Genomic DNA, 20,062 nt, shown 5'->3' on the forward strand with positions numbered 1-20,062 from the left:
GGCAGGATTATTGGCCTCTTAGTGGCAGGTCCAATGCATGTTGCGTTATTAATACGTCCAGAAATCCTTATTAAACCATCATCACTTAAGCATGGATTTAATTTAAATATCGTGCTCTTTTTTGACACATTACGACGACATTTTAGGGCCTGAATTTCTTTTTGAAAATCTTTTTCTTGTGCCCGTTTACACCAATATATTTCAGATTTTTTAACCTCCTCGGGAGTTAAGTACGGGTTTAAGTTTAAAAGATGTTTGCCTTCTGAAGAAATGATCCTTTTAAAATTATTAATTGCTCTGTAAACCCAAGACGTTTTGCGTAGCAGGCTATAATATTTGGTTTTTTCATCATATGGAAACAGGGAATCATCCACCGTAGTAGTTGCTAGAAATTTGATTCGCATTTCAGGGTCTTTTCCGACTTCTTTAATGTCCTCTGGAAGAAGTGGCCAGTTAACTGCATCCATTTTTAAAAACTCTGGTCCCTTCAACCACCTTGACGCCTCACCGGAAAACTGGTGGGGTCTCGTTGCATCGTCCGCTGGATTTTGTAACCCTGGAACCCATCTCCATTCTTCCACCTTTGAATGCTCCAAAATTTCTGCAATGCGATGTGAAACAAATTGTTTATAAATTCTGCAGTCAGATTGGATCCATCTTACTACAGTCTTCGAGTCCGACCAGAATGTTATTTTATTAGGCTTTATGTCGTGGCTTGCTACTACGGCCTCCTTTAGTCTCACTCCTAAAACAGCGGACTGGAGTTCAAGCCTAGGTATTGACAGGGGCTTAAGTGGTGCACATTTTACCTTTCCGGCAACAAATTTTATTTCCACCTGGCCTCTACATGTGATCCGCCAATAGCAAACAGCAGCGAACGCAACTTCACTAGCATCCGCGAATACATGGAGCTCTATTTTTGTGTCCGGACTTGTGAAATTTGCAGCATAGCACCTTGGAATTTCAATATACTTCACATTCTGCACCTCAACGAACCATGCGTACCATTTGCGATATATCTCCGTTGGAATTGGCGCATTCCAATCCATATTAAATCTCCATAATTCTTGTAAGATGAGTTTTGATCGAATTACAACGTTGGCTAAAAATCCGAATGGATCAAAAATTGACATGGTCACACTTAGCACTTCGCTTTTCGTTGGAATTTGTTGGCCGTCTCGAACTGCAGAAGGAAGCTTCGAAAATTTTAAATTAAAATAAAAGGAATCAGTTCTAGGTGACCAGAACAGTCCTAAAACCTTCTCACCAGTAGTTTCGCTACCGCAAAAATTTTTAAAATCCATTTTATTTTCATCTTCATTCGGTACGAGCGCCTGCAAAAGATCCGCTGAATTTGATATAAAGCCTCGAAGTTCAAAGTTGGCTTCCTTGTGTATGCGAATCACACTTCGAGTGACAGATAACGCTTCAATGATTGTGTCAAAACTGTCAACATAATCATCGACGTAATGACAATCCACAATGGCTTTATATGCCCTTGGTTCAGAATTAGAATAATACTCAGCGTTTAAGTTTTTGATATACTGTGCACTACAGGGTGAACACACTGAACCGAAAATCATTGCCCGCATAGTATAGATATCTGGTGCCCTCGTACTATCGCCTCCTCGCCATAAAAACCTCTGAGCTGTTTGGTCCTGATGTCGAATGCTAACTCTATGGAACATTTCGCGAATGTCTCCACATATACCGATTTTGCCCTGACGAAATTTAAACAAAATAGAAAGAAGCGGCTTTGGTTGATATTTACAAGGACCTTTCATAAGTCTTGAGTTGAAAGACTCTCCGTTGACGTTTGCCGCAGCATCGAAAACCAATCTTCGCTTATTATTTTTGTTTACATTCGTCACTGCAAAATGTGGAAGGTACCAGGTGAACTCATTCACAATAGAGGCTTCATCTGTTTCCAATTTTCTGGCGTAGCCCTTTGAGACATATTCATCTATTTTATCACTATACCATTTAGCTAGTGATTCGTCTTTCTTGAGTTTTGCTTCAATACCTTGAAGACGCCTGAGAGCTACAGAATACGTATCCTTAAATTCATAATCATTTTTAAGCCACAAAAGACCAGTTTCATATTGGTTTCCAATTTTTACAGTTGTATTTTTAAGGATAGCTTCGGCTCTTTTGTCTTCCTCAGACTCAACGGGCGAAACGGGTTTCATACCAAAACCTTCAATTGAAAAATACTCAGCTACTTGCTTTTGAATATCATTATATTCGTTGACGTCAATCACACAAACCATGTTGTCAGCTGATTCCTCGTTGGAGCCAAATAAAATGTTGCCCAAAAGTGTTTGGTGCACAGAAAAATGTTCATCCAAGTCCATTACGTTTTGTGGTCGAACCAATCTAATGTGGGGTAATCCAATTAACAACCTAGGGGTCTCATCAAAGTAATCATCAATATGGAAATTTTCTAAAATAGAAAATCGTTTTTTAAAATTTTCAATATTCAGTGATTGTGGTGGTAGTTTTAAATGGTTGGTGGTTCTAACATTTTTCATTTGCAAATACTGTCCATTCATACTCCCGATTTCCACATCAATTCTCATAGACCTTTCACTTGATGTTTTGCCACCAATCCATCCTAGTGACAAACTACTACAAGGTCCACTTAATCCTATATGCTTGGCAACTTTTTCTTCCAGCAAAGAAATTTTTGACCCATCGTCAATAAATGCAACTATGCTTATTTCACCTTTGGGGCCTTTTAATTTCACAGGCAAATATTTGAATAATGTTTTGCTTTTCGTGTAATCATCCACTATTGTTATTACAGATGGTGTAACATTTTCGCTGCTATCCGCTGACGCCTGCATTCCACCATCACCCGCGTTATTGTTTCGATTTTCATTTATGTTTTTATTATTGCCATCTTCATGCAATAAGCGGTTGTGGTACTTTTGGCATCCATCCACTGGACATTGCTGTCGTTTATTACATTTTTGGGAAATGTGATCTGCCTTCAAACAATTAAAACATAAATGTTTAGATTTTACCATCTTCCACCTGTCAGCTGTGGAAAAATTCTTAAATTTACTGCAATAATATATCAAGTGTTTTTGGCCACAAACTACGCAACAGTTCTTCCGGATGTCACTCGTTGTTATTGCAAAAGACTGTTTCACTTTGGTATTTTTATTCTGCATACCATCAGCTTTAGTGGGATCACTTTCTGTTGCAAAAGAAACATATGTGGCAACCTCTTGAAGCCAAGCACTAAACTGGCGTATTGTGGGATATCGCCCCAAAGTGTTCAAAGACACTTTTGCCCATTCTTCGCGTTTAGAAAGAGGCAACTTGTTGACCAATTCTTCTAGCAACGTTGGATTACACAAGTGTGGCGTTGCTCCTGCGTTTTCCAAAAAAACGGTAAGATTCGACACCAATGTACTATAATTTATTATATCAGACATTTTCTTGCCAGAAATTGTAGGAAATGCTCGTACTTTGGATATTTGGGATCGAATCATTATCTGCGGACGTCCAAAATGGAATTCCAACGTTGACATCACTTGATCTACACCTTCAGGGTGTATTAAAAATGCCTCCACTCTGGCTCTGGCTTCTCCTTTCAGGGCCTTCTGTAACCGTGTTAGATTTTCCAACTGTGTATAATTATACATACGTGTTGTTTCTTTAAATGAAACAGCAAACATGGGCCACTGTTCAGGTTGTCCATTAAAATCGGGTAAGTCATGCAATTTGCGGACAGAATACTGCATACCCGACTGCTCCATATGTTGTGGCACTTGGTATAAAAAATTTTCGGTATTACCGGCATTTTGCGTGGTTGCGAAAGTCGACGTATGTGTTTGTGAATATGTTGGCTGCATCGTTATATTCTGCTGCTGTGGTTGATGTAGCGGCGGCAAAGAATTATTTGTTGGTTCACCATAATTATTTTGTTGTGATTGCAGCCCAACGTTTGGCTGTGTTGATGTTGTGACCGACATTGGCGTTGCTGTCAACAATCTCTGTGATGGTTTATCGTTTGACGTTTGCGCATCACTAAATAAATGGGGTAACGTTGGCGCATCTGACAAAGGTGACGGCGGCAAATTATGTGAAGGGCGCTGGTATGTGAAATGCGGCGTGTAATGTAATTGTTGTTTTATTGGCGCATATGATGGTGGACAGTACGTTTGGTGTTGTACAAGCGGCTGTAGAAAGAAGGGGGTAGAATATTGCGGCGAATTTATGTTTTGGCTAAACATGTGCTGATGGTCGATACTTAACTGTTGTGTTGTCGGCGTATACGGCGTTCCCATAGTCCGGCTAGGCATCGACGCAACACTGTAATGCGGTGTAGTAGACAGCGCAGCTACTGCATTTTGATGAATATTTGGAGGTTGTGAGACAGCAACTTTTTTCAATGTATTGGCGGCATTCATATACGCCTGTAGCGATGACTTTAAAGCACGAACCTCTTCCCTGAGACTTTCTACGTCGCTCATGGTATTTTCTTGTTGCTCCATAATTGTTTTTTCGTGGTCACTCTCAGACGATGAGGCTGACGCAGTGACAGCCGCAGGCAACGGCATTTTTGCATTCTCATCACCATGAGACATATTGGGTTTCAATCGTTGGCTACGACGTTCCATACACTTGTTCCAGGAGAATTAAATAATAAAAATAATGTTACGGCTGTAACGTATAAAGAAGTTTTCACTCTAGAAAATGACCAACTTCTGGCTGAAGAATTATAATAAAACCCAAACTTTGCCGGTTAATTGAAACAAACCCAGAACAATCTGGCCTTTTGTTCGATTACAAAGTCTGTTTATTTGCACTGCGATTTCAGTACCTTCGTTTGCACTGAATACAACTCGTCGTCGTTGTCGCTTTTGTTTGTTTGTTTTATTATCTAAATAAACGATATATTAAAATTACAAAGTAAGTCGAAATGATTACATAATCAAAAGGGTACAAAGGTTGTTCTTACTTAATTCTATCTCTCTTAGCGGTTTCTCCTGGAATGACAAAAGAAGCCACCACAAGAAGCAATAAACGATAATATCATTACAAAGTATTACTGAACACGTCTTAAAAATCGATAACCAACATGTTATACAACGTTTACACTCTTTCGATAAAATCGATTCATACAAAACAAATTGTACGTTATAAAACGGAAATAAAAACGAATGTTAATAAATTTAAAATTAACGAAAAGGTCTTCTAAGTTCACAACAGGATCAATACAAAAACGGACGTTTTTTTCCAATTCCTCCATTGCAGTCGAAGTATATGAATGATCGTCACTTATTTTATATGCTGTACTCTTATCATCCTCTTTAGCGCTTTTGAAAGTCTTCACAATGTCTTTTTGCATATTCTGCACTACATCGCAATTTGCCACATCGTGAGGAACACAATTGTTTTCAGTAGCCGAATTCTCGAGTGCAGGTAGTTTTGGCAACACTATTTGTTCTTGTAATTCATTCTCTGATTGCCAAAAAGGGAAGCAATCATTTATTTTTATTGCTGTATTTTTTTCCACATCAAGAACTGTCCCTTTCGATGCATTTACAACACCTCTCTGAATATATAGTGCTTAGCATAGTATGCAATTCGTTGACGATTATTTTTCGTATTTGTGAGCCGCCGGTATTTTGCCGTTTTATTCATTTCATTCAATTGGTCTATTATTCGTTGAAAGTGACCATGTTCATCTTTGTAAAAATGCGTAAGATTTTCTAAGCTATTACAATGTTGTAATATTTCTTTTAAAGAAACAATGAAGCACTTTAACATTTTGGATTATATATTTTTGTATCACTTTGTAAACACGTTTGTTGTCGATGAAAACTTCAATAAAAGTGCATAAGCCAAATTTATTTTCCATTTCAAAATATCATTCTGTTTCATTTTTTCCAATAGTACTCAACGATATCTTTGCTAGGCATCCAATTCATCCCGTTTCGTTCCACTTTTTCTTATTCCATTACAAATGGAAAGTGACGAGAGTTGCCACGCTTTATTAAACAGATACTACATACACAATTTTATATTTACCCGTTAAATATAAAAATGTTTTTTTTTCAATTTTATTAAACGCATTCTAATTTAAAATTAATTATTTATAAAATAATATATATGTAAATATATAATTTTTATATTTATACTTTTTAGATCATAATGGAAAATGTGCAACGACATTTTTTGCAGATGTGGCATCTCCTATCTTATTGGAAATGGCGGCTATAATGGTTGTTTTTGAAGCGATTCGCCTACATAAATAATAATTTCATATATATGCAAATGAAATATATATTTTTATAAATGGTAAGTAGTTCTCAATTATACAAACATAGACATATATTAATTTAAATTTCTTAATTTTAGGAAACAATTGAAGATCCCGTATGGAATACATAGGTACATTTTTAGTTTCTAATTCAGCATAGCGACATCATGGATATTGAAGTGAGAATGAATATGTGCGGAATTATATTATGTTGTTAGTCATTAAGAAATTAAATTTGTACATTATGTATATACGTTCAGTGTCAAAAATCAATAACTTGTTACTATAATGTCCATGTATATGCTAACATATTCCACAATTTTTCCACATTTTCCACAAAAAATAAATACATATTATAAAGAAAATAATTGGTGTCTTATCTTGCTAAATATGTGAAAGGACAACTATGGATTAGATTGGGTAATTTCTATAACAGGGTGCGCTCAATTATAACCATTAGCTAGAGACGAAGGAATGGATACATCTTCTTTTGTACGTTTTTGTATTGATCCAATTTTCTGTCCTGACCACCAGTTGGAAACCAGAAAATTGGAAACTTTGTTCAACGAAAAACTGATTAGGAGCTTATGCGATACACCAAATTGCTCGTGAGGATCTCCTCTTTCATTAGACAGCGAGTTTATGGTGTACGTTTTTATATTGTAGCTTCCAGATCCAGTTTTCTGTCCTGACCACCAGTTGGAAACCAGAAAATTGGAAACTTTGTTCAACGAAAAACTGATTAGGAGCTCATGCGATACACCAAATTGCTCGTGAGGATCTCCTCTTTCATTAGACATCGAGTTTATGGTGTACGTTTTTATATTGAAGCTTCCAGATCCAGTTTTCTGTCCTGACCACCAGTTGGAAACCAGAAAATTGGAAACTTTGTTCAACGAAAAACTGGTTAGGAGCTCATGCAATACACCAAATTGCTCGTGAGGATCTCCTCTTTCATTAGACATCGAGTTTATGGTGTACGTTTTTATATTGAAGCTTCCAGATCCAGTTTTCTGTCCTGACCACCAGTTGGAAACCAGAAAATTGGAAACTTTGTTCAACGAAAAACTGATTAGGAGCTCATGCGATACACCAAATTGCTCGTGAGGATCTCCTCTTTCATTAGACATCGAGTTTATGGTGTACGTTTTTATATTGTAGCTTCCAGATCCAGTTTTCTGTCCTGACCACCAGTTGGAAACCAGAAAATTGGAAACTTTGTTCAACGAAAAACTGATTAGGAGCTCATGCGATACACCAAATTGCTCGTGAGGATCTCCTCTTTCATTAGACATCGAGTTTATGGTGTACGTTTTTATATTGTAGCTTCCAGATCCAGTTTTCTGTCCTGACCACCAGTTGGAAACCAGAAAATTGGAAACTTTGTTCAACGAAAAACTGATTAGGAGCTCATGCGATACACCAAATTGCTCGTGAGGATCTCCTCTTTCATTAGACATCGAGTTTATGGTGTACGTTTTTATATTGTAGCTTCCAGATCCAGATTTCTGACCGTAGAAGTAGTAGCCTCCAAATTAAAAATTTGTCATATTTATAACTGCTGTTACTGGAATATTACAGATTAATCTGTAAATAGACACCATATAATAAATTATACAACAATATTAGTAAATTTTTTCGTTATATTCATTCATAATTTTTGTGTTTAAATTTATTTTTTATTTAAATTTATTTATTTATATTTATCACAGTTGCAAAAAAGGTACTAAATGTAAAATTTGGTCGTTCTGTGTCACCCTGTAGTTTTGTTAAAAATGTTGTTATCGAAAATTAGCAACGGTGCTAACTTCACGCAGGTATGCATGGTTACTCATCCGCAGGGTTCTATAAATCGATTTTTCTGTTTGTGTTTATCGATAAATGATTAATTGTGGGTAGAGTGGTGTGGCAATATGACAAATATGTTGATCATATAATGCAAAAATGCGTTTGAATAACATTGTGTTGGATGGTGGCATGATGCAATAATAAGGTGATGTATCAAAACAAAAACATTTGTTTTTATCCCGACCATCTGTTTAGTCCCGATTTAGATTAGGCGAGTTTACTTGCGGCAATTCTTATCGTTCTCTTTTGAACTTGCTTCATGCGTCTACACAAGGCAATTCGGTTTCAAAATATTTGTTTTTTAACATTTTTTATTTTGTATTTTTAAAATTAAAGGAAATAATAGACATATGAATACAGCAGAAAAAGTACCCTCATCGAACATGTTCTGCATTTGTATTGGTACTTGGTATTGCCGGTACGAGCAATTTCCATTTTTATGTCCCAATTTAGATTAGGCGAGTTTACTTGCGGCAAGTCTTTGTCTTGAGGAGAGAGGGGCAAGGGGAATAGAAATTGAAAAAATTGCTCGTACCGACAATTTTCTGGCAATTCGTTTTGTGTATTTTGTTTGTAGTGTCAGTAATTTGAAATACCAATCAAGAATATTGTCAAAAACGAAATATTTTTGAAACCGAATTGCCTTGTATAGACGCATGAAGCAAGTTCAAAAGAGAACTATAATAATTGCCGCAAGCAAACTCGCCTAATCTTGTAATCTAAATTGATTAGGCGAGTTTACTTGCGGCAAGTCTTTGTTTGTAGGAGAGAGGAGCAAGGGGAATAGAAATGAAAAAAAAAATTGCTCGTACCGACAATTTTTTGGCAATTCGTTTTGTGTATTTCGTATTTGTTGACATTTTATATATATTTAAATGTGAAAAAACAACAAATAAAAATATATGTTTGAAACCGAATTGCCTTGTATAGACGCATGAAGCAAGTACAAAAGAGAACGATAAAAATTGCCGCAAGTGAACTCGCCTAATATAAATAAGGACTATTCTCCTTGCACCTCTCTCCTACAACAAAACTTGCCGCAAGTAAACTCGGCTAATACCATGTTCTGACGAGCACTCGAACAACGCAGTTCGTTCTCAGAATTACCTACATGAATTAACCCGCTCATACAACACTATTCTTAATTCATGTCATCAGAATTTTCTTTTTCAAACTTTTTGTATGGGGAACTAAGTAATTACTTCATGATTACGCTCATCTGTACATGGCATAATATAAATTGGGACTTAGTTTTTGATTCAAGACAATTGGGCTGTTCTCGTACTGCAGGAATCTACTACCTTTTACTCCGACAACGAATTTATTGGTCTGTTCCCGAACAGCAAGAATCTACTATTTTTAATCCGATAACACTCTTTTCCTTTATGATATCTAAGAAAATAGTAAAATTGGGTAGATTCTTGCAGTACGGGAACAGACCATGTGGTATCAAAGAAAATAATAAAATCTAGTATATTCTTGCAGTACGGGAACAGGTCAAAAAAGAACGACGTCCAATGACATAAAATAATTAATACAATGTAGGGCAGCTTGAGTTGATAATAAAAATGTTCGACTTGTATTCGATTTGCTGCTTAGTTTCAATATATTTCAATTTATTTTGCATTTATTTGACATTGTATTCAAAACAAAATATTTTGATTTGGTGGAACAAGCCACCTTGAGAAAAAATTGTAATCATTTGGTAGCTATGCCCTACCTTGTAATAATTATACCATGGGTTGTGGTATTTTGATATGTCAAAAATATTATGCCAGAACAAAAAGATTTACAACGTTACTAAAATTCAACGAAACGTACAAAAATATTCAACATCCCCACTATGGCAAAATGTTTTGTATGACCGTATTACCCAAATACGTCGAATCGATATCTCTTAGCGAACTAAACACAATCGCAAAAAAAATTTGAAAATTATAAAATGTACTCAAATATTTCACATTCTTATTGAAATTTTCATATTTTCTTTTTGTTTGGTTTCTAATTTTAACAAAAGAAAAAATCAAAACTACGTTCTGTCATAGTTGAATTTGTTCAACTTTGAAAATTCGTACGTCGACGTATTTCGGTAACATGCATATAAATACATGTGTTTTACAGTACGTTTACATTTAACCGGATTTCGTTAACCCAGAGTGTTTCAATTGTCAATTCATTTACATATATGTCAAATAAATAAGTTAATCCGGTAAAAAGTTCTTATGTATATGCCGTTTTACTTTTGTGGTGAATAACGTCAAACGCCCTAGTTGAATTTTAGGTAGTGCTCTTATAAGATTTTGTACAAAAATTCTTATAAAAATGTTAATAAAAGTATTGCCAAACATATATATTTCATTTATAATTTTGTTTTTTTAATTTGTTGGCTCTACTTTAAAAGACATTTTTTAACATTTATTTGCGACAGCAGCTGGGCCGATGCGGCTACCTTATTAAATATACCTTGATGCCACCATGTAAGTTATCAGGAATACACTGTTCATGTCTATACCATCAAATCCGCATTGTAAAACTGGCTGAATGTTTGGAACGAGAATGTGGAATTCGTTTCACACTTCAAATAGTTCAAAATCAATTTTAAATGTCGGTATGTTACCAAAAAACCATTTAGCGGCGTTAGTTAGCAAAAGTGGATTGTTTTCCCAAAATAAGGACTATAACTCCTAGAAAAGAGTTATTTTCACGTATGAGTCCAAGTTCAATGTAAAAATATAAGATGGACTTTTCTCATCCATCCTATTTGATATATTAAATTTTGCGAGAGGACAATATGAGCTTATATCGATATAATCTCATTCCCACATTTAAACATGGTGTCGGCTCAGTGATAGGGGTATGGAGGTGTTTTTATGCAGCTGGAGTTGGAAAGCTCATTTTTCATTCATATGAAAACTCCGCCTTCTAGCGGCTGAATAATGCAAATATAAGTCGTTTTTTTTTAAATATTAAATGTATATGAAATTTTTAAACATCTGCTTATTGGATTGAATTCTTCGTAAATTTTTTAATTTTAGTAGGTGTACGAATATGAATTTTGCATACTGTAATTGTTTTTTTGTTATTCACCCCAAGTTGTCCTACCTTGTACGTTTATAATACTAAATCCATTCGATCTAAATTGTCAATTCCAAGCGTATACGTCACCTTAACACTAGTTTGCCGAAGGCGGTCATTTTGACCGTTTTTCAATTTCAAGTACAAACATAATTGTGCATATAATGACGCATCTTTTTAAAATTTGGTGACTTTTTATACCACATAGAACTACGTTTATTAATCATAGTTGCTGCTCCCTCACCTCTTTCATTTCCTGTATTCATATGTGCTATACCTATATTGCCTAAAATCGGTCATTTTGACCTCTTGTGAAATATTAAATAACCAAACTACTTTTATTATTGTATAAAATTAATTTCTTATATGACCAGATCAGTACAACATCGAAACCCATTTGCTACTCTAGAAACACAAACGAACACACAAATCGGGAAAAATAAATGTTATATTTCCAGTCGATTTCAATTTCAGAGTAAAGACTTCCTCTTTTTCGAACATTTTGTCCGCGCTTTTATTTTTCAAAAAGGGAAACTCGAGAGCCCTCCCACAGAAAACAAATAATAACAACGTTTTGTATGATCGTAAATAATGTAAAAAATTTTAAAAAATAATTTTAAAAACATTTCTTTACACAATAAAAATTCTTTCAGAATGAGGTCATTTTGACCGATTTTAGGCAATATAGGTATATACAAAATTCCAGTCTTTCTAGTGTTAATCATGTTCACAAATCCATTGGATTATATTTCACGTATGTATACGATATGGACTTGATATTTGAGATCTAGTGGATATCGTAAATCTTAACGCAAAAAGTGAACTTAACAAAGTTTCTACAGAGGTATTTTTGCAAATTAGATTCTTGCAGTACTGGAACAGACCAACACTTGACATCTGTCACAGCTGTTTGTTTGATATCATTCCCCTTTGCAAAATCGGAGACAGCTGATTAATGTTTTCTGTTTTTGTTGCTGTTCGTCTGTTGGAGGGCATATATGGCATATATACAAAGCCACTTGGATTGCCTTTTGCACATTTAACATCGCACATTTTTAAAATATAGACGTATATAGATAGTCCAGAATATTCTCTAATAAAAATGGTTAAGAAAATTCTAATGATTTGTTTGGGTAAATAAATACGCTATATTGTTTTACCATCCAAAAGTTATTAATAAATTTCTCTTCCATAGGCAACATTTGCCGGTCACCAATTGCCGAAGCTGTTATGGTCGACACCATTAAAAAGGCTGGAGTCTCGGATGAATGGGAGGTGGATAGTGCTGCCATTGGTGGTTGGCATGTTGGTAATCCACCAGATCATCGTGCCCTGAGTACAATGAAGAAACACGGTTTACCCTATACGAATAGGGCACGACAAATTAAGGCAAAGGATTTCGAAGAATTTGATTATATCTTTGGCATGGATGAGGAAAATATGGATGATTTGGCTAGTCGGGCACCCAAGGGTTCTAAGGCTAAATTGTTGATGTTGGGTGATTTTGGTTTACCCAAAGCGGAACGTATTATTGAAGATCCATATTATGTAAGTGATTGAGGATTTAAATTGATTTTAGGGGAAAGGGATGTAATTGTTTTGTGTGTTTTGTTTGACAGCAACGTGGTGATGCCGGTTTTGAAAAGGCCTATCAACAGTGTGTGGTCGCCTGTGATGCTTTCCTTAAAAAGGCTTTGGCCAATGAAATATGAGATAATTGTTTCGAGTCATAAAATGATTTATTATTGTTAAATGCTATATTTTTTAATTACCAATTTAGATTTTAGAAATGTTGTATTTGCAAAAATTATTGGTTTTGGTATTTCAAATTAAAATGTTGTAAAATTTATATAATGGCTATGTAATAAAACACAAATAAAAGTAAATATAGATTTTCAGATACAATTCATGGTCATAAGATTATGTTAAATTTAAAATTTACCTTATTTATAATAGCAATAATTTGAAAACATGGACTTATAACAATAGCTTATGATGGTATAATTTGAAAAAATGGAGCAGTCGATAATCGTTTCAATCAAGTTAATAATTAACAAATTTGCTAATAATAAACGAGGAGTCTATATGCGGGATTTGAAGTACATAGAGTTTGAAATTATAGATCATGAAGAACAGTAGTGTTGGCGTTTTATTTGGGATACCTTTTGTTTTTGCAAAATAGTCAGGCTGAATTCCAGTTTGTTGTTGTTTTTTTTTAATAAAAAACAACTATTTATTATTGGGGAATGTATGTCATTGTTCGCCGAGGGGTAAGGCGAGGAAGAAGAAGAACCCTTATTATAGTCTCTAATATTATTCTCCAAGAACTATATATCTAATAAACCACTTTTGAACTCAAATTAAATTCTGATTGTTGAAAAGCTTTTTGTAACTACCCAGTTGTTCAAAAAATATCAATTGTCACCTTTGATATAGTTATATAGCTAGTTGCCAGTTTCACTAGTTACATGACTGCCTATTTGTATCATGAAAAATATACAACATATCCATTCCTTAATTCAAAATTAAGACTAAATGTATATTGTGATTTCACTATATACAGGTAATGCAACATATCAACAATTGACTACTTTATAGATTACCAATGGTTAGAGTTGTATCCAAAATTTTTCAAAACTAATTCAACTTTTCGACTTTTTTCACAATACAAAAGCCTTCTATGTCTGTTTACCATTGAAGTTAATATTGTCATAGCAAAAAAAATAATAATAATTAAATTATTAAAAACATCGAAACGGTCGGTTCAGCATTTGAATTGTGATTTTTGTGAAAAAGGTGAAAAAATGAGCAAGAGACATTTGAAAAGATTAATAAAAAAATAAAAAGAAAATTATTTGCGTGAATTTAAAAATGTGGAAGAAATTTGTATGGAAAGTGCTGAATTAATTCCTAAAGAAAATCAACAACAATGCGAAAACAATTTTGAAGAGCAAGATTTGGAAATTTTTGAAAGCAGATCAGAATTAAATTTTAGTGAAAAATTAAAAGAATGGGGCATACAACACAGAATTTCACGGAGCTGTTCACAACATTTAATTCAAATTCTTAGGAGTGAGAATTTAATCGTTGCCCCCTTTTATAAATTTAATTATGCAACATTTATACTGTATTACTAGGTAAGAAGTTAAACACATGATTCTGACTATGTCAAAACCTTCTAATTTAAAAATAAATTTTAGATGCTATTTCATCGCAGAAGGATAGTCGTGGATCGCCCGAAGAACAAATTAGAAAATCAATGCAGAGGCAAAAGAAACGACAGTTTAAAAATATATCCGTGGCGAAATCTAAAGTTTCTCAGATTTAATAATTCAGTGTTTTTTTACATATTCCTATACTTATTTTCATTGTTTTTCTTTATTTTCATTTTTAATATGTTATTTAAAATCCATTTTATCTTTTCTATTTCATTAAAATAAATAATACCCGAAAAGCTACACATTAAATGCAATTTTTAATTATAGCTACTATGGAACAGGCGATATTTGACATTTTGTATATATACTTATAACTAGGTATTGGGATGTACCCATTTAGTTGGCTACATGTTACTAGTAATGTGCTTAACATATCTGACTAGCGAATTAACTGGTTATCGGTAGTGCAGAGTAGGGACAATTAACTTCCCCAATAACTACCGAATTGGCTGGTTACAGGTAATGCAAGGAAGGGACAATTGACTTCCCCAATGACATACACATGTTAAATTCACCAGTCTAGGGCATGAAGTGGTAACTAGTGGTAGTTACACGTAAATAGTAAAATAACTAGTACATAGCCAGTTACTCGAACTACTGGGTATTGTAATCAATTCAAACGTGTTTATATGAAAACTTAAAAATAAGTTTTTTATGTGACTGATTAATAATCTTTGTGAAATACCACAAAGAGCAAGCGATAAAAAACACTGTCACAACTATAATATTATTACTAATATTTGTGGACAATTCGAATACACACGAAATACGGGTAGAGGTTTGCTAATTCTGAATTTTAATAAAAGAGACCATAAGTTTGAAAATCTACGGGAAAATAGTATGTCAGAACAACTCTTCTGTTTGAGAAATTCACAAATAACATTTTCTTTCGATTGTAATTTCAATTTCAACATTTGGTCCTTCGAGCCAGAAAACAAGAAATCTTGTATATTCGAAAAAACCCTTTTAAAACAAAGAATAAAACAGAGTATTGAAAATGCATCCAAAAGGAAGAGATGTGTTTCAATTTCTCCCTAACAGTGGTCATTCGAGCCGGATAAATAAAAATTACAATCGATATAAAAGGTTGTGTTTCAATATCTTCACATCTTCAATAAATACATATGCTTACATTGTACGAAACTATTGCGTTTCTCTTCAAAACTTTTTTTAAAAATATTTCAAAGTTTCCAGAAAAGTCTGTAGACTCTAAAACAATTTTTAGTGGCATAATTAAGGACCTAATAATCCTGTTTTTAAGTAAAAAGGAATTAAAAAAAAATCCATTAAAAATATTTTTTATCCGATTGGCTAAAATTTTTTTGCAAAATATTTCATTTTAATTGTACTTTTATATGAGCCAATAATAAACCAATTTTTTTTTCCAAATTTGCAAATGACTACAAACTCCTAAACTAACATCAAAATCTATCTATCTATTCGATTTTCATTCACACATGTTATTTCATATTATTTTTTTTTTATTTCAACAATTCATTAAAACAGGTTGTCGATTTATATGACATTCGTACCTCAGATTTTACACCCACGAATAATAAGACCCCCCCATTCGCCGGATTAACATTTGTTGTCAAACTATGAAACACACAACAAATTACGTAGTTGTTGTGTGTTTATTTTTATTTTTGCATTTTGTTCTTAAGAAAACTATTAGAACAATAAAAAAATTTTTCTCAAATAAAAATTATTTGTTATCTTGATTTTCATATTTAGAAATAGAAGCTGTATTAGGTGGAAAATTTGCAAAGGGAATTAAAAAGCTAATCGAATACATCATGGGACGCCTTAGAATCTTATTTATCTGCATTGGTAAGTTTTTATTTCATTTTCTGTTTTGAAATTTGTTTGTTGTGTATTAGAGTATCTCAATTTGGTTTGTTTATTGTATAATTCTAGGCAACACTTGCCGTTCTCCGATGGCCGAGGGTATTCTCAAACATTTAGCTCTGAAAAATCAGCTTGACTGGATTATTGATAGTGCTGCTCTACGATCGTGGAATGTTGGTCGCAAACCAGAGGAACGTTGTTTAAAAGTACTCGATGATCATGGTATAAAACTAAAACATTATGGGCGAATGGTAAGTTCTATGTGATAAAAAAAAGATATGAAAGGGGGATTTAAATAACCGCGGTTATACAAGAATTAAGGAGAGATCTTCTAGTTGTTGTTGTTATAACAGGGTGGCTGTCGACGAAAGTTCCTTTGTGAAAATATTGACAGAAAACGGTGTGCGTAAGGGTGCTTAGCTGGCCGGAAGGACATATATTTAGGATTCCGACGACACAAATTAATCTCTCGATACAAATTAAGAACATAACAATGTTCTGATATTGGTTGTGTCAGAATGGAATGGGGTTGCCTTGAGAGATGTACAGATTTCATGGCAAGGTAGTCTTTATAGAAGAGCGGAATAAAGTCTTCATAGAAAAACAGAAGGGAGTATTTTTAGATCAACGGAAGAGAGTCATAAAGACGAGCGGAAAGGAGTTTATATAATCAAGTGGAAGCGGATCTTTAATTCGGTCGGGTCAAATTGAATTTTTTGAAATCTATATGCTAATAAATGAGTAAAGTGATTGACTGACTTAACGTCCAGGCCAAACGGTTGGAGCTAGAATCTTGAAATTTTGTGTAAGTTTCACACTTGGTACAAATGTGTCATATGAGGCTTGGTTTTTGGAAATTCGTACTAGAACGGTACGAAAAGTACTAAATATAGTACAAACGTGTGATATAAGGCTTGGATTTTGGAAATGCGTACTAGAACGGTACGAAAAGACACTAAATATGGTACCATTTGTATTTGGCGAACCGACGGAGTTAGAACTCTGAAATTTGGATAGAGGGTTATTGATGGAGTTTTTTTGGAATTCGAACTATAAGTAATCGAAAAGTACTAAAATGTACTAAATTTGTTACAATTTCGTAGAATCGATAGAGCTACAATCTTGAAATTTGGAATGCGAATTAAATTTGAGAATTAGGGTTGATATAAGGGGGTAATTTTGTAAGTGGAAGTTATGTATACGAAAAGTACTAAACGGCACTAAATTTGGTACAATTTGAATTTGGAGCTTGAATCTTGACATTTGGAGTTAGCATAATTGTTGGGGTGTTGTATTGGGGTATGTTGGAAGTTTTGAAAATGTTCACTAATGTGTACTATATGCCACTAAATTTGGTACAATTTGGATTTATAGTGAACCAATAGATCTTGAATTTTGAGATTAGGAAGTAGGATTGGTGTGTTTTTTTAAATTCGTACATATGCTTGCTAGAATAGGTATTTGTAGAAATTTATATTATAGTGTACTAACTGGAACTAAATTTGAATTTGGGTGAACCTATATATGAGATTTGGAATTTTTTGTCGAAATAAATATTACAGGAAATAAATATTAGGAAGTAGGATTGGGGTGTTTTTTTTTAAATTCGTACATATGCTTGCTAGAATAGGTATTTGTAGAAATTTATATTATAGTGTACTAACTGGAACTAAATTTGAATTTGGGTGAATTTGGAATTTTTTGTCGAAATAAATATTACAAGACTACGGAGGTAGTAGAGCTAGATTTCTGTTGCGGTCAGAATTGGGGTTTGTACATTTAGAAACACGTGCTTTAAGAGAACATATTAAAATTTTAATTATGGTCGGTATTGGTTATTAAATAATTCCCGCATTTGCTAACGATGTAGCGGGTATATGCTAGTAAATAAATATAGGCGGAGTCTTTATAAAATTTTAAATACTTACGATGTTTCTTTGGTCCAAAACCGTTTCAGAAAATTTGGAGTCGATTTACAAATGTCCGTCAGTCTGGTAGGTGCGCACGATAACTCTGAAAGGGAGAAACCGACTTCATCCTAATTTTGCACATCGTAATATTATCTTTCAAACTTAAATATAGTTCGAAGATTGGGAATATCGGACCACACCCTCTGGTACCTCCCACACAAAATGGTAAACATTTTGTTGAAATTAATTTTGTAAAATCATGCGAACGTCAAGATGTTTCTTTGGACTATCCAATTTGAATCAAACATAGACCAACCTAATATTATTACCAAGCCTGTATGTTCTAGCGACTTATCGGTGCATTCCTTTTAGTACCTCCACCACAAAAATTTAAAATTTTCAATTTTTATAAATTTCACTCCTTGTGGCACCCTATAAAGGGTCAAATCTTAATTATTTAATCCAATATCAAGCGAATGGATTGTCCGATTTGATCCAAACTTTGCACATCATAATATTTTTACCATGGTTAGATCCAGTCCGAAAATGAGACCAATCGATCCACTCCTTCTGGTACCTCCCCCAGAAATGTCTAAATTTTGAAAATCTGTTAATTCAATATCAAACGAATGGAGTGTCTTATTTATCCAAACTTTGCAAGTCGTAATCCTTTTACCAAAGCTAGATCATGTCTGAAGATTGGACCCATCGTTCTACTCCTTCTGGTACTTCCACTACAAAGGGTCAACATTTTAATAAATTGTTATTCCAATATCAAGCGAATAGAATGTCCGATTTGACCCAAACTTTAAACATCGTAATACTTTTACCAAAACTAGAACACATCAGATCACTCCTTCTGACACCTATCCCACAAAGGGTCCAAATTTTAATAATGGAGTGTAATGTTCGATTTGATCCAAACTTTGCAAATCGTAATACGTTTTCCTAACCTAGATTACCTTTGAAGATGGGGCTCATCGATCCCCTCCTTCTGGTTCCTCTCAATATCAAACGAATGGAATGTCCGATTTGATACAAACTTTGCATATCATAATATGTTTATCTTGGGTAGATCAAATTCGAAGATATCAAACGTATGGATTGTCCGATTTTATTGTCCTCCGCAAACCATCGGTTGGGGGTATACAAACCGACTCAAACTTTTTCTTTGTTTTCCTTTTCAGATAACTATGGAAGATTTTGAAAAATTTGATTATATTCTCGGCATGGATGAGAGTAATCTAAATGAACTCCAAGTGATGGCTGATATGGCGGGTAAAAAATGTCGAGCTAAAGTTGGACTGTTGGGGACCTATTTGGATAATTATGAAATGGAAATTATTAAGGATCCATATTTTGTAAGTCATTGATTGTGGGTCATTATTACAAGTTTCCGATAATCAATATGGGATGATATCTAACAGTGTGGGGTCTATAAAAGGAATATTTTATAAAAATGGCCCTGGCTGATCTTAAAGGAAGAATAAATATTAATTTAATTTTTTATATATTACAGAGCAAGGGTATGTCGGCATTCTGCAGTACTTTCGATCAAGTCTATGAAAGTTGTTTAAAGTTGATTGAAAAACATCGATTTGATAATGTGGAACACGAAGACGATGATGATAATGGTGAAACAAAGGAGGTACCGCAGGAGGGCCCCAAAGAAGTGGCGAGTGTATGAAGGAGGAAATTGTATAGAATGAAATATGAGTTTGTAATCTGGTGGCAGGTGCGATACTTATAATTGAAAACCTCAATTAGGTCTCAGGGATTAGATGTCTGAATTTATTATCTAATTTCTATAAAATATTTATAAACTTTGCAAGTATTACAAAAATATTCACATGACTAAATTTTGTGTATTGATAATTATATTAGCT

General features: G+C 34.0%; 2 protein-coding genes across 2 annotated transcripts; both read left to right on the forward strand.

Annotated features, from left to right (window-relative positions):
• Positions 1–12,266: 12,266 nt before the first annotated feature.
• Positions 12,267–12,939, forward strand: LOC133321094 (low molecular weight phosphotyrosine protein phosphatase 1-like). Its single transcript, XM_061530197.1, has 3 exons — positions 12,267–12,333; positions 12,396–12,748; positions 12,820–12,939. Exons 1-3 carry the CDS (start codon positions 12,303–12,305, stop codon positions 12,910–12,912), a joined length of 477 nt encoding a protein of 158 aa, XP_061386181.1. The 5' UTR covers positions 12,267–12,302; the 3' UTR covers positions 12,913–12,939.
• A 3,275-nt stretch (positions 12,940–16,214) lies between these two features.
• On the forward strand, positions 16,215–19,863 carry LOC133321060 (low molecular weight phosphotyrosine protein phosphatase-like). The gene is made up of 4 exons (XM_061530164.1): positions 16,215–16,248; positions 16,336–16,517; positions 19,364–19,537; positions 19,696–19,863. Exons 1-4 carry the CDS (start codon positions 16,215–16,217, stop codon positions 19,861–19,863), a joined length of 558 nt encoding a protein of 185 aa, XP_061386148.1.
• Positions 19,864–20,062: the final 199 nt, after the last annotated feature.

This window comes from Musca vetustissima, unplaced genomic scaffold (assembly GCF_032173495.1).
Source record: "Musca vetustissima isolate MV318-11 ecotype Yass unplaced genomic scaffold, APGP_CSIRO_Mvet_v1 utg24959, whole genome shotgun sequence".
NCBI lineage: Eukaryota > Metazoa > Arthropoda > Insecta > Diptera > Muscidae > Musca > Musca vetustissima.

What these genes read in the sequence shown, in the direction of transcription:
- LOC133321094 (XM_061530197.1), top strand. Translation starts at nt 12,303, where the DNA reads ATGGTTAAGAAAATTCTAATGATTTGTTTGG. An exon ending in AATTCTAATGATTTGTTTGG is followed by an intron (nt 12,334 to 12,395) that starts GTAAATAAATAC and finishes TCTCTTCCATAG; the next exon opens with GCAACATTTGCCGGTCACCA. An exon ending in TTATTGAAGATCCATATTAT is followed by an intron (nt 12,749 to 12,819) that starts GTAAGTGATTGA and finishes TTTGTTTGACAG; the next exon opens with CAACGTGGTGATGCCGGTTT.
- LOC133321060 (XM_061530164.1), top strand. Translation starts at nt 16,215, where the DNA reads ATGGGACGCCTTAGAATCTTATTTATCTGCATTG. An exon ending in AATCTTATTTATCTGCATTG is followed by an intron (nt 16,249 to 16,335) that starts GTAAGTTTTTAT and finishes GTATAATTCTAG; the next exon opens with GCAACACTTGCCGTTCTCCG. An exon ending in TAAAACATTATGGGCGAATG is followed by an intron (nt 16,518 to 19,363) that starts GTAAGTTCTATG and finishes TTTCCTTTTCAG; the next exon opens with ATAACTATGGAAGATTTTGA.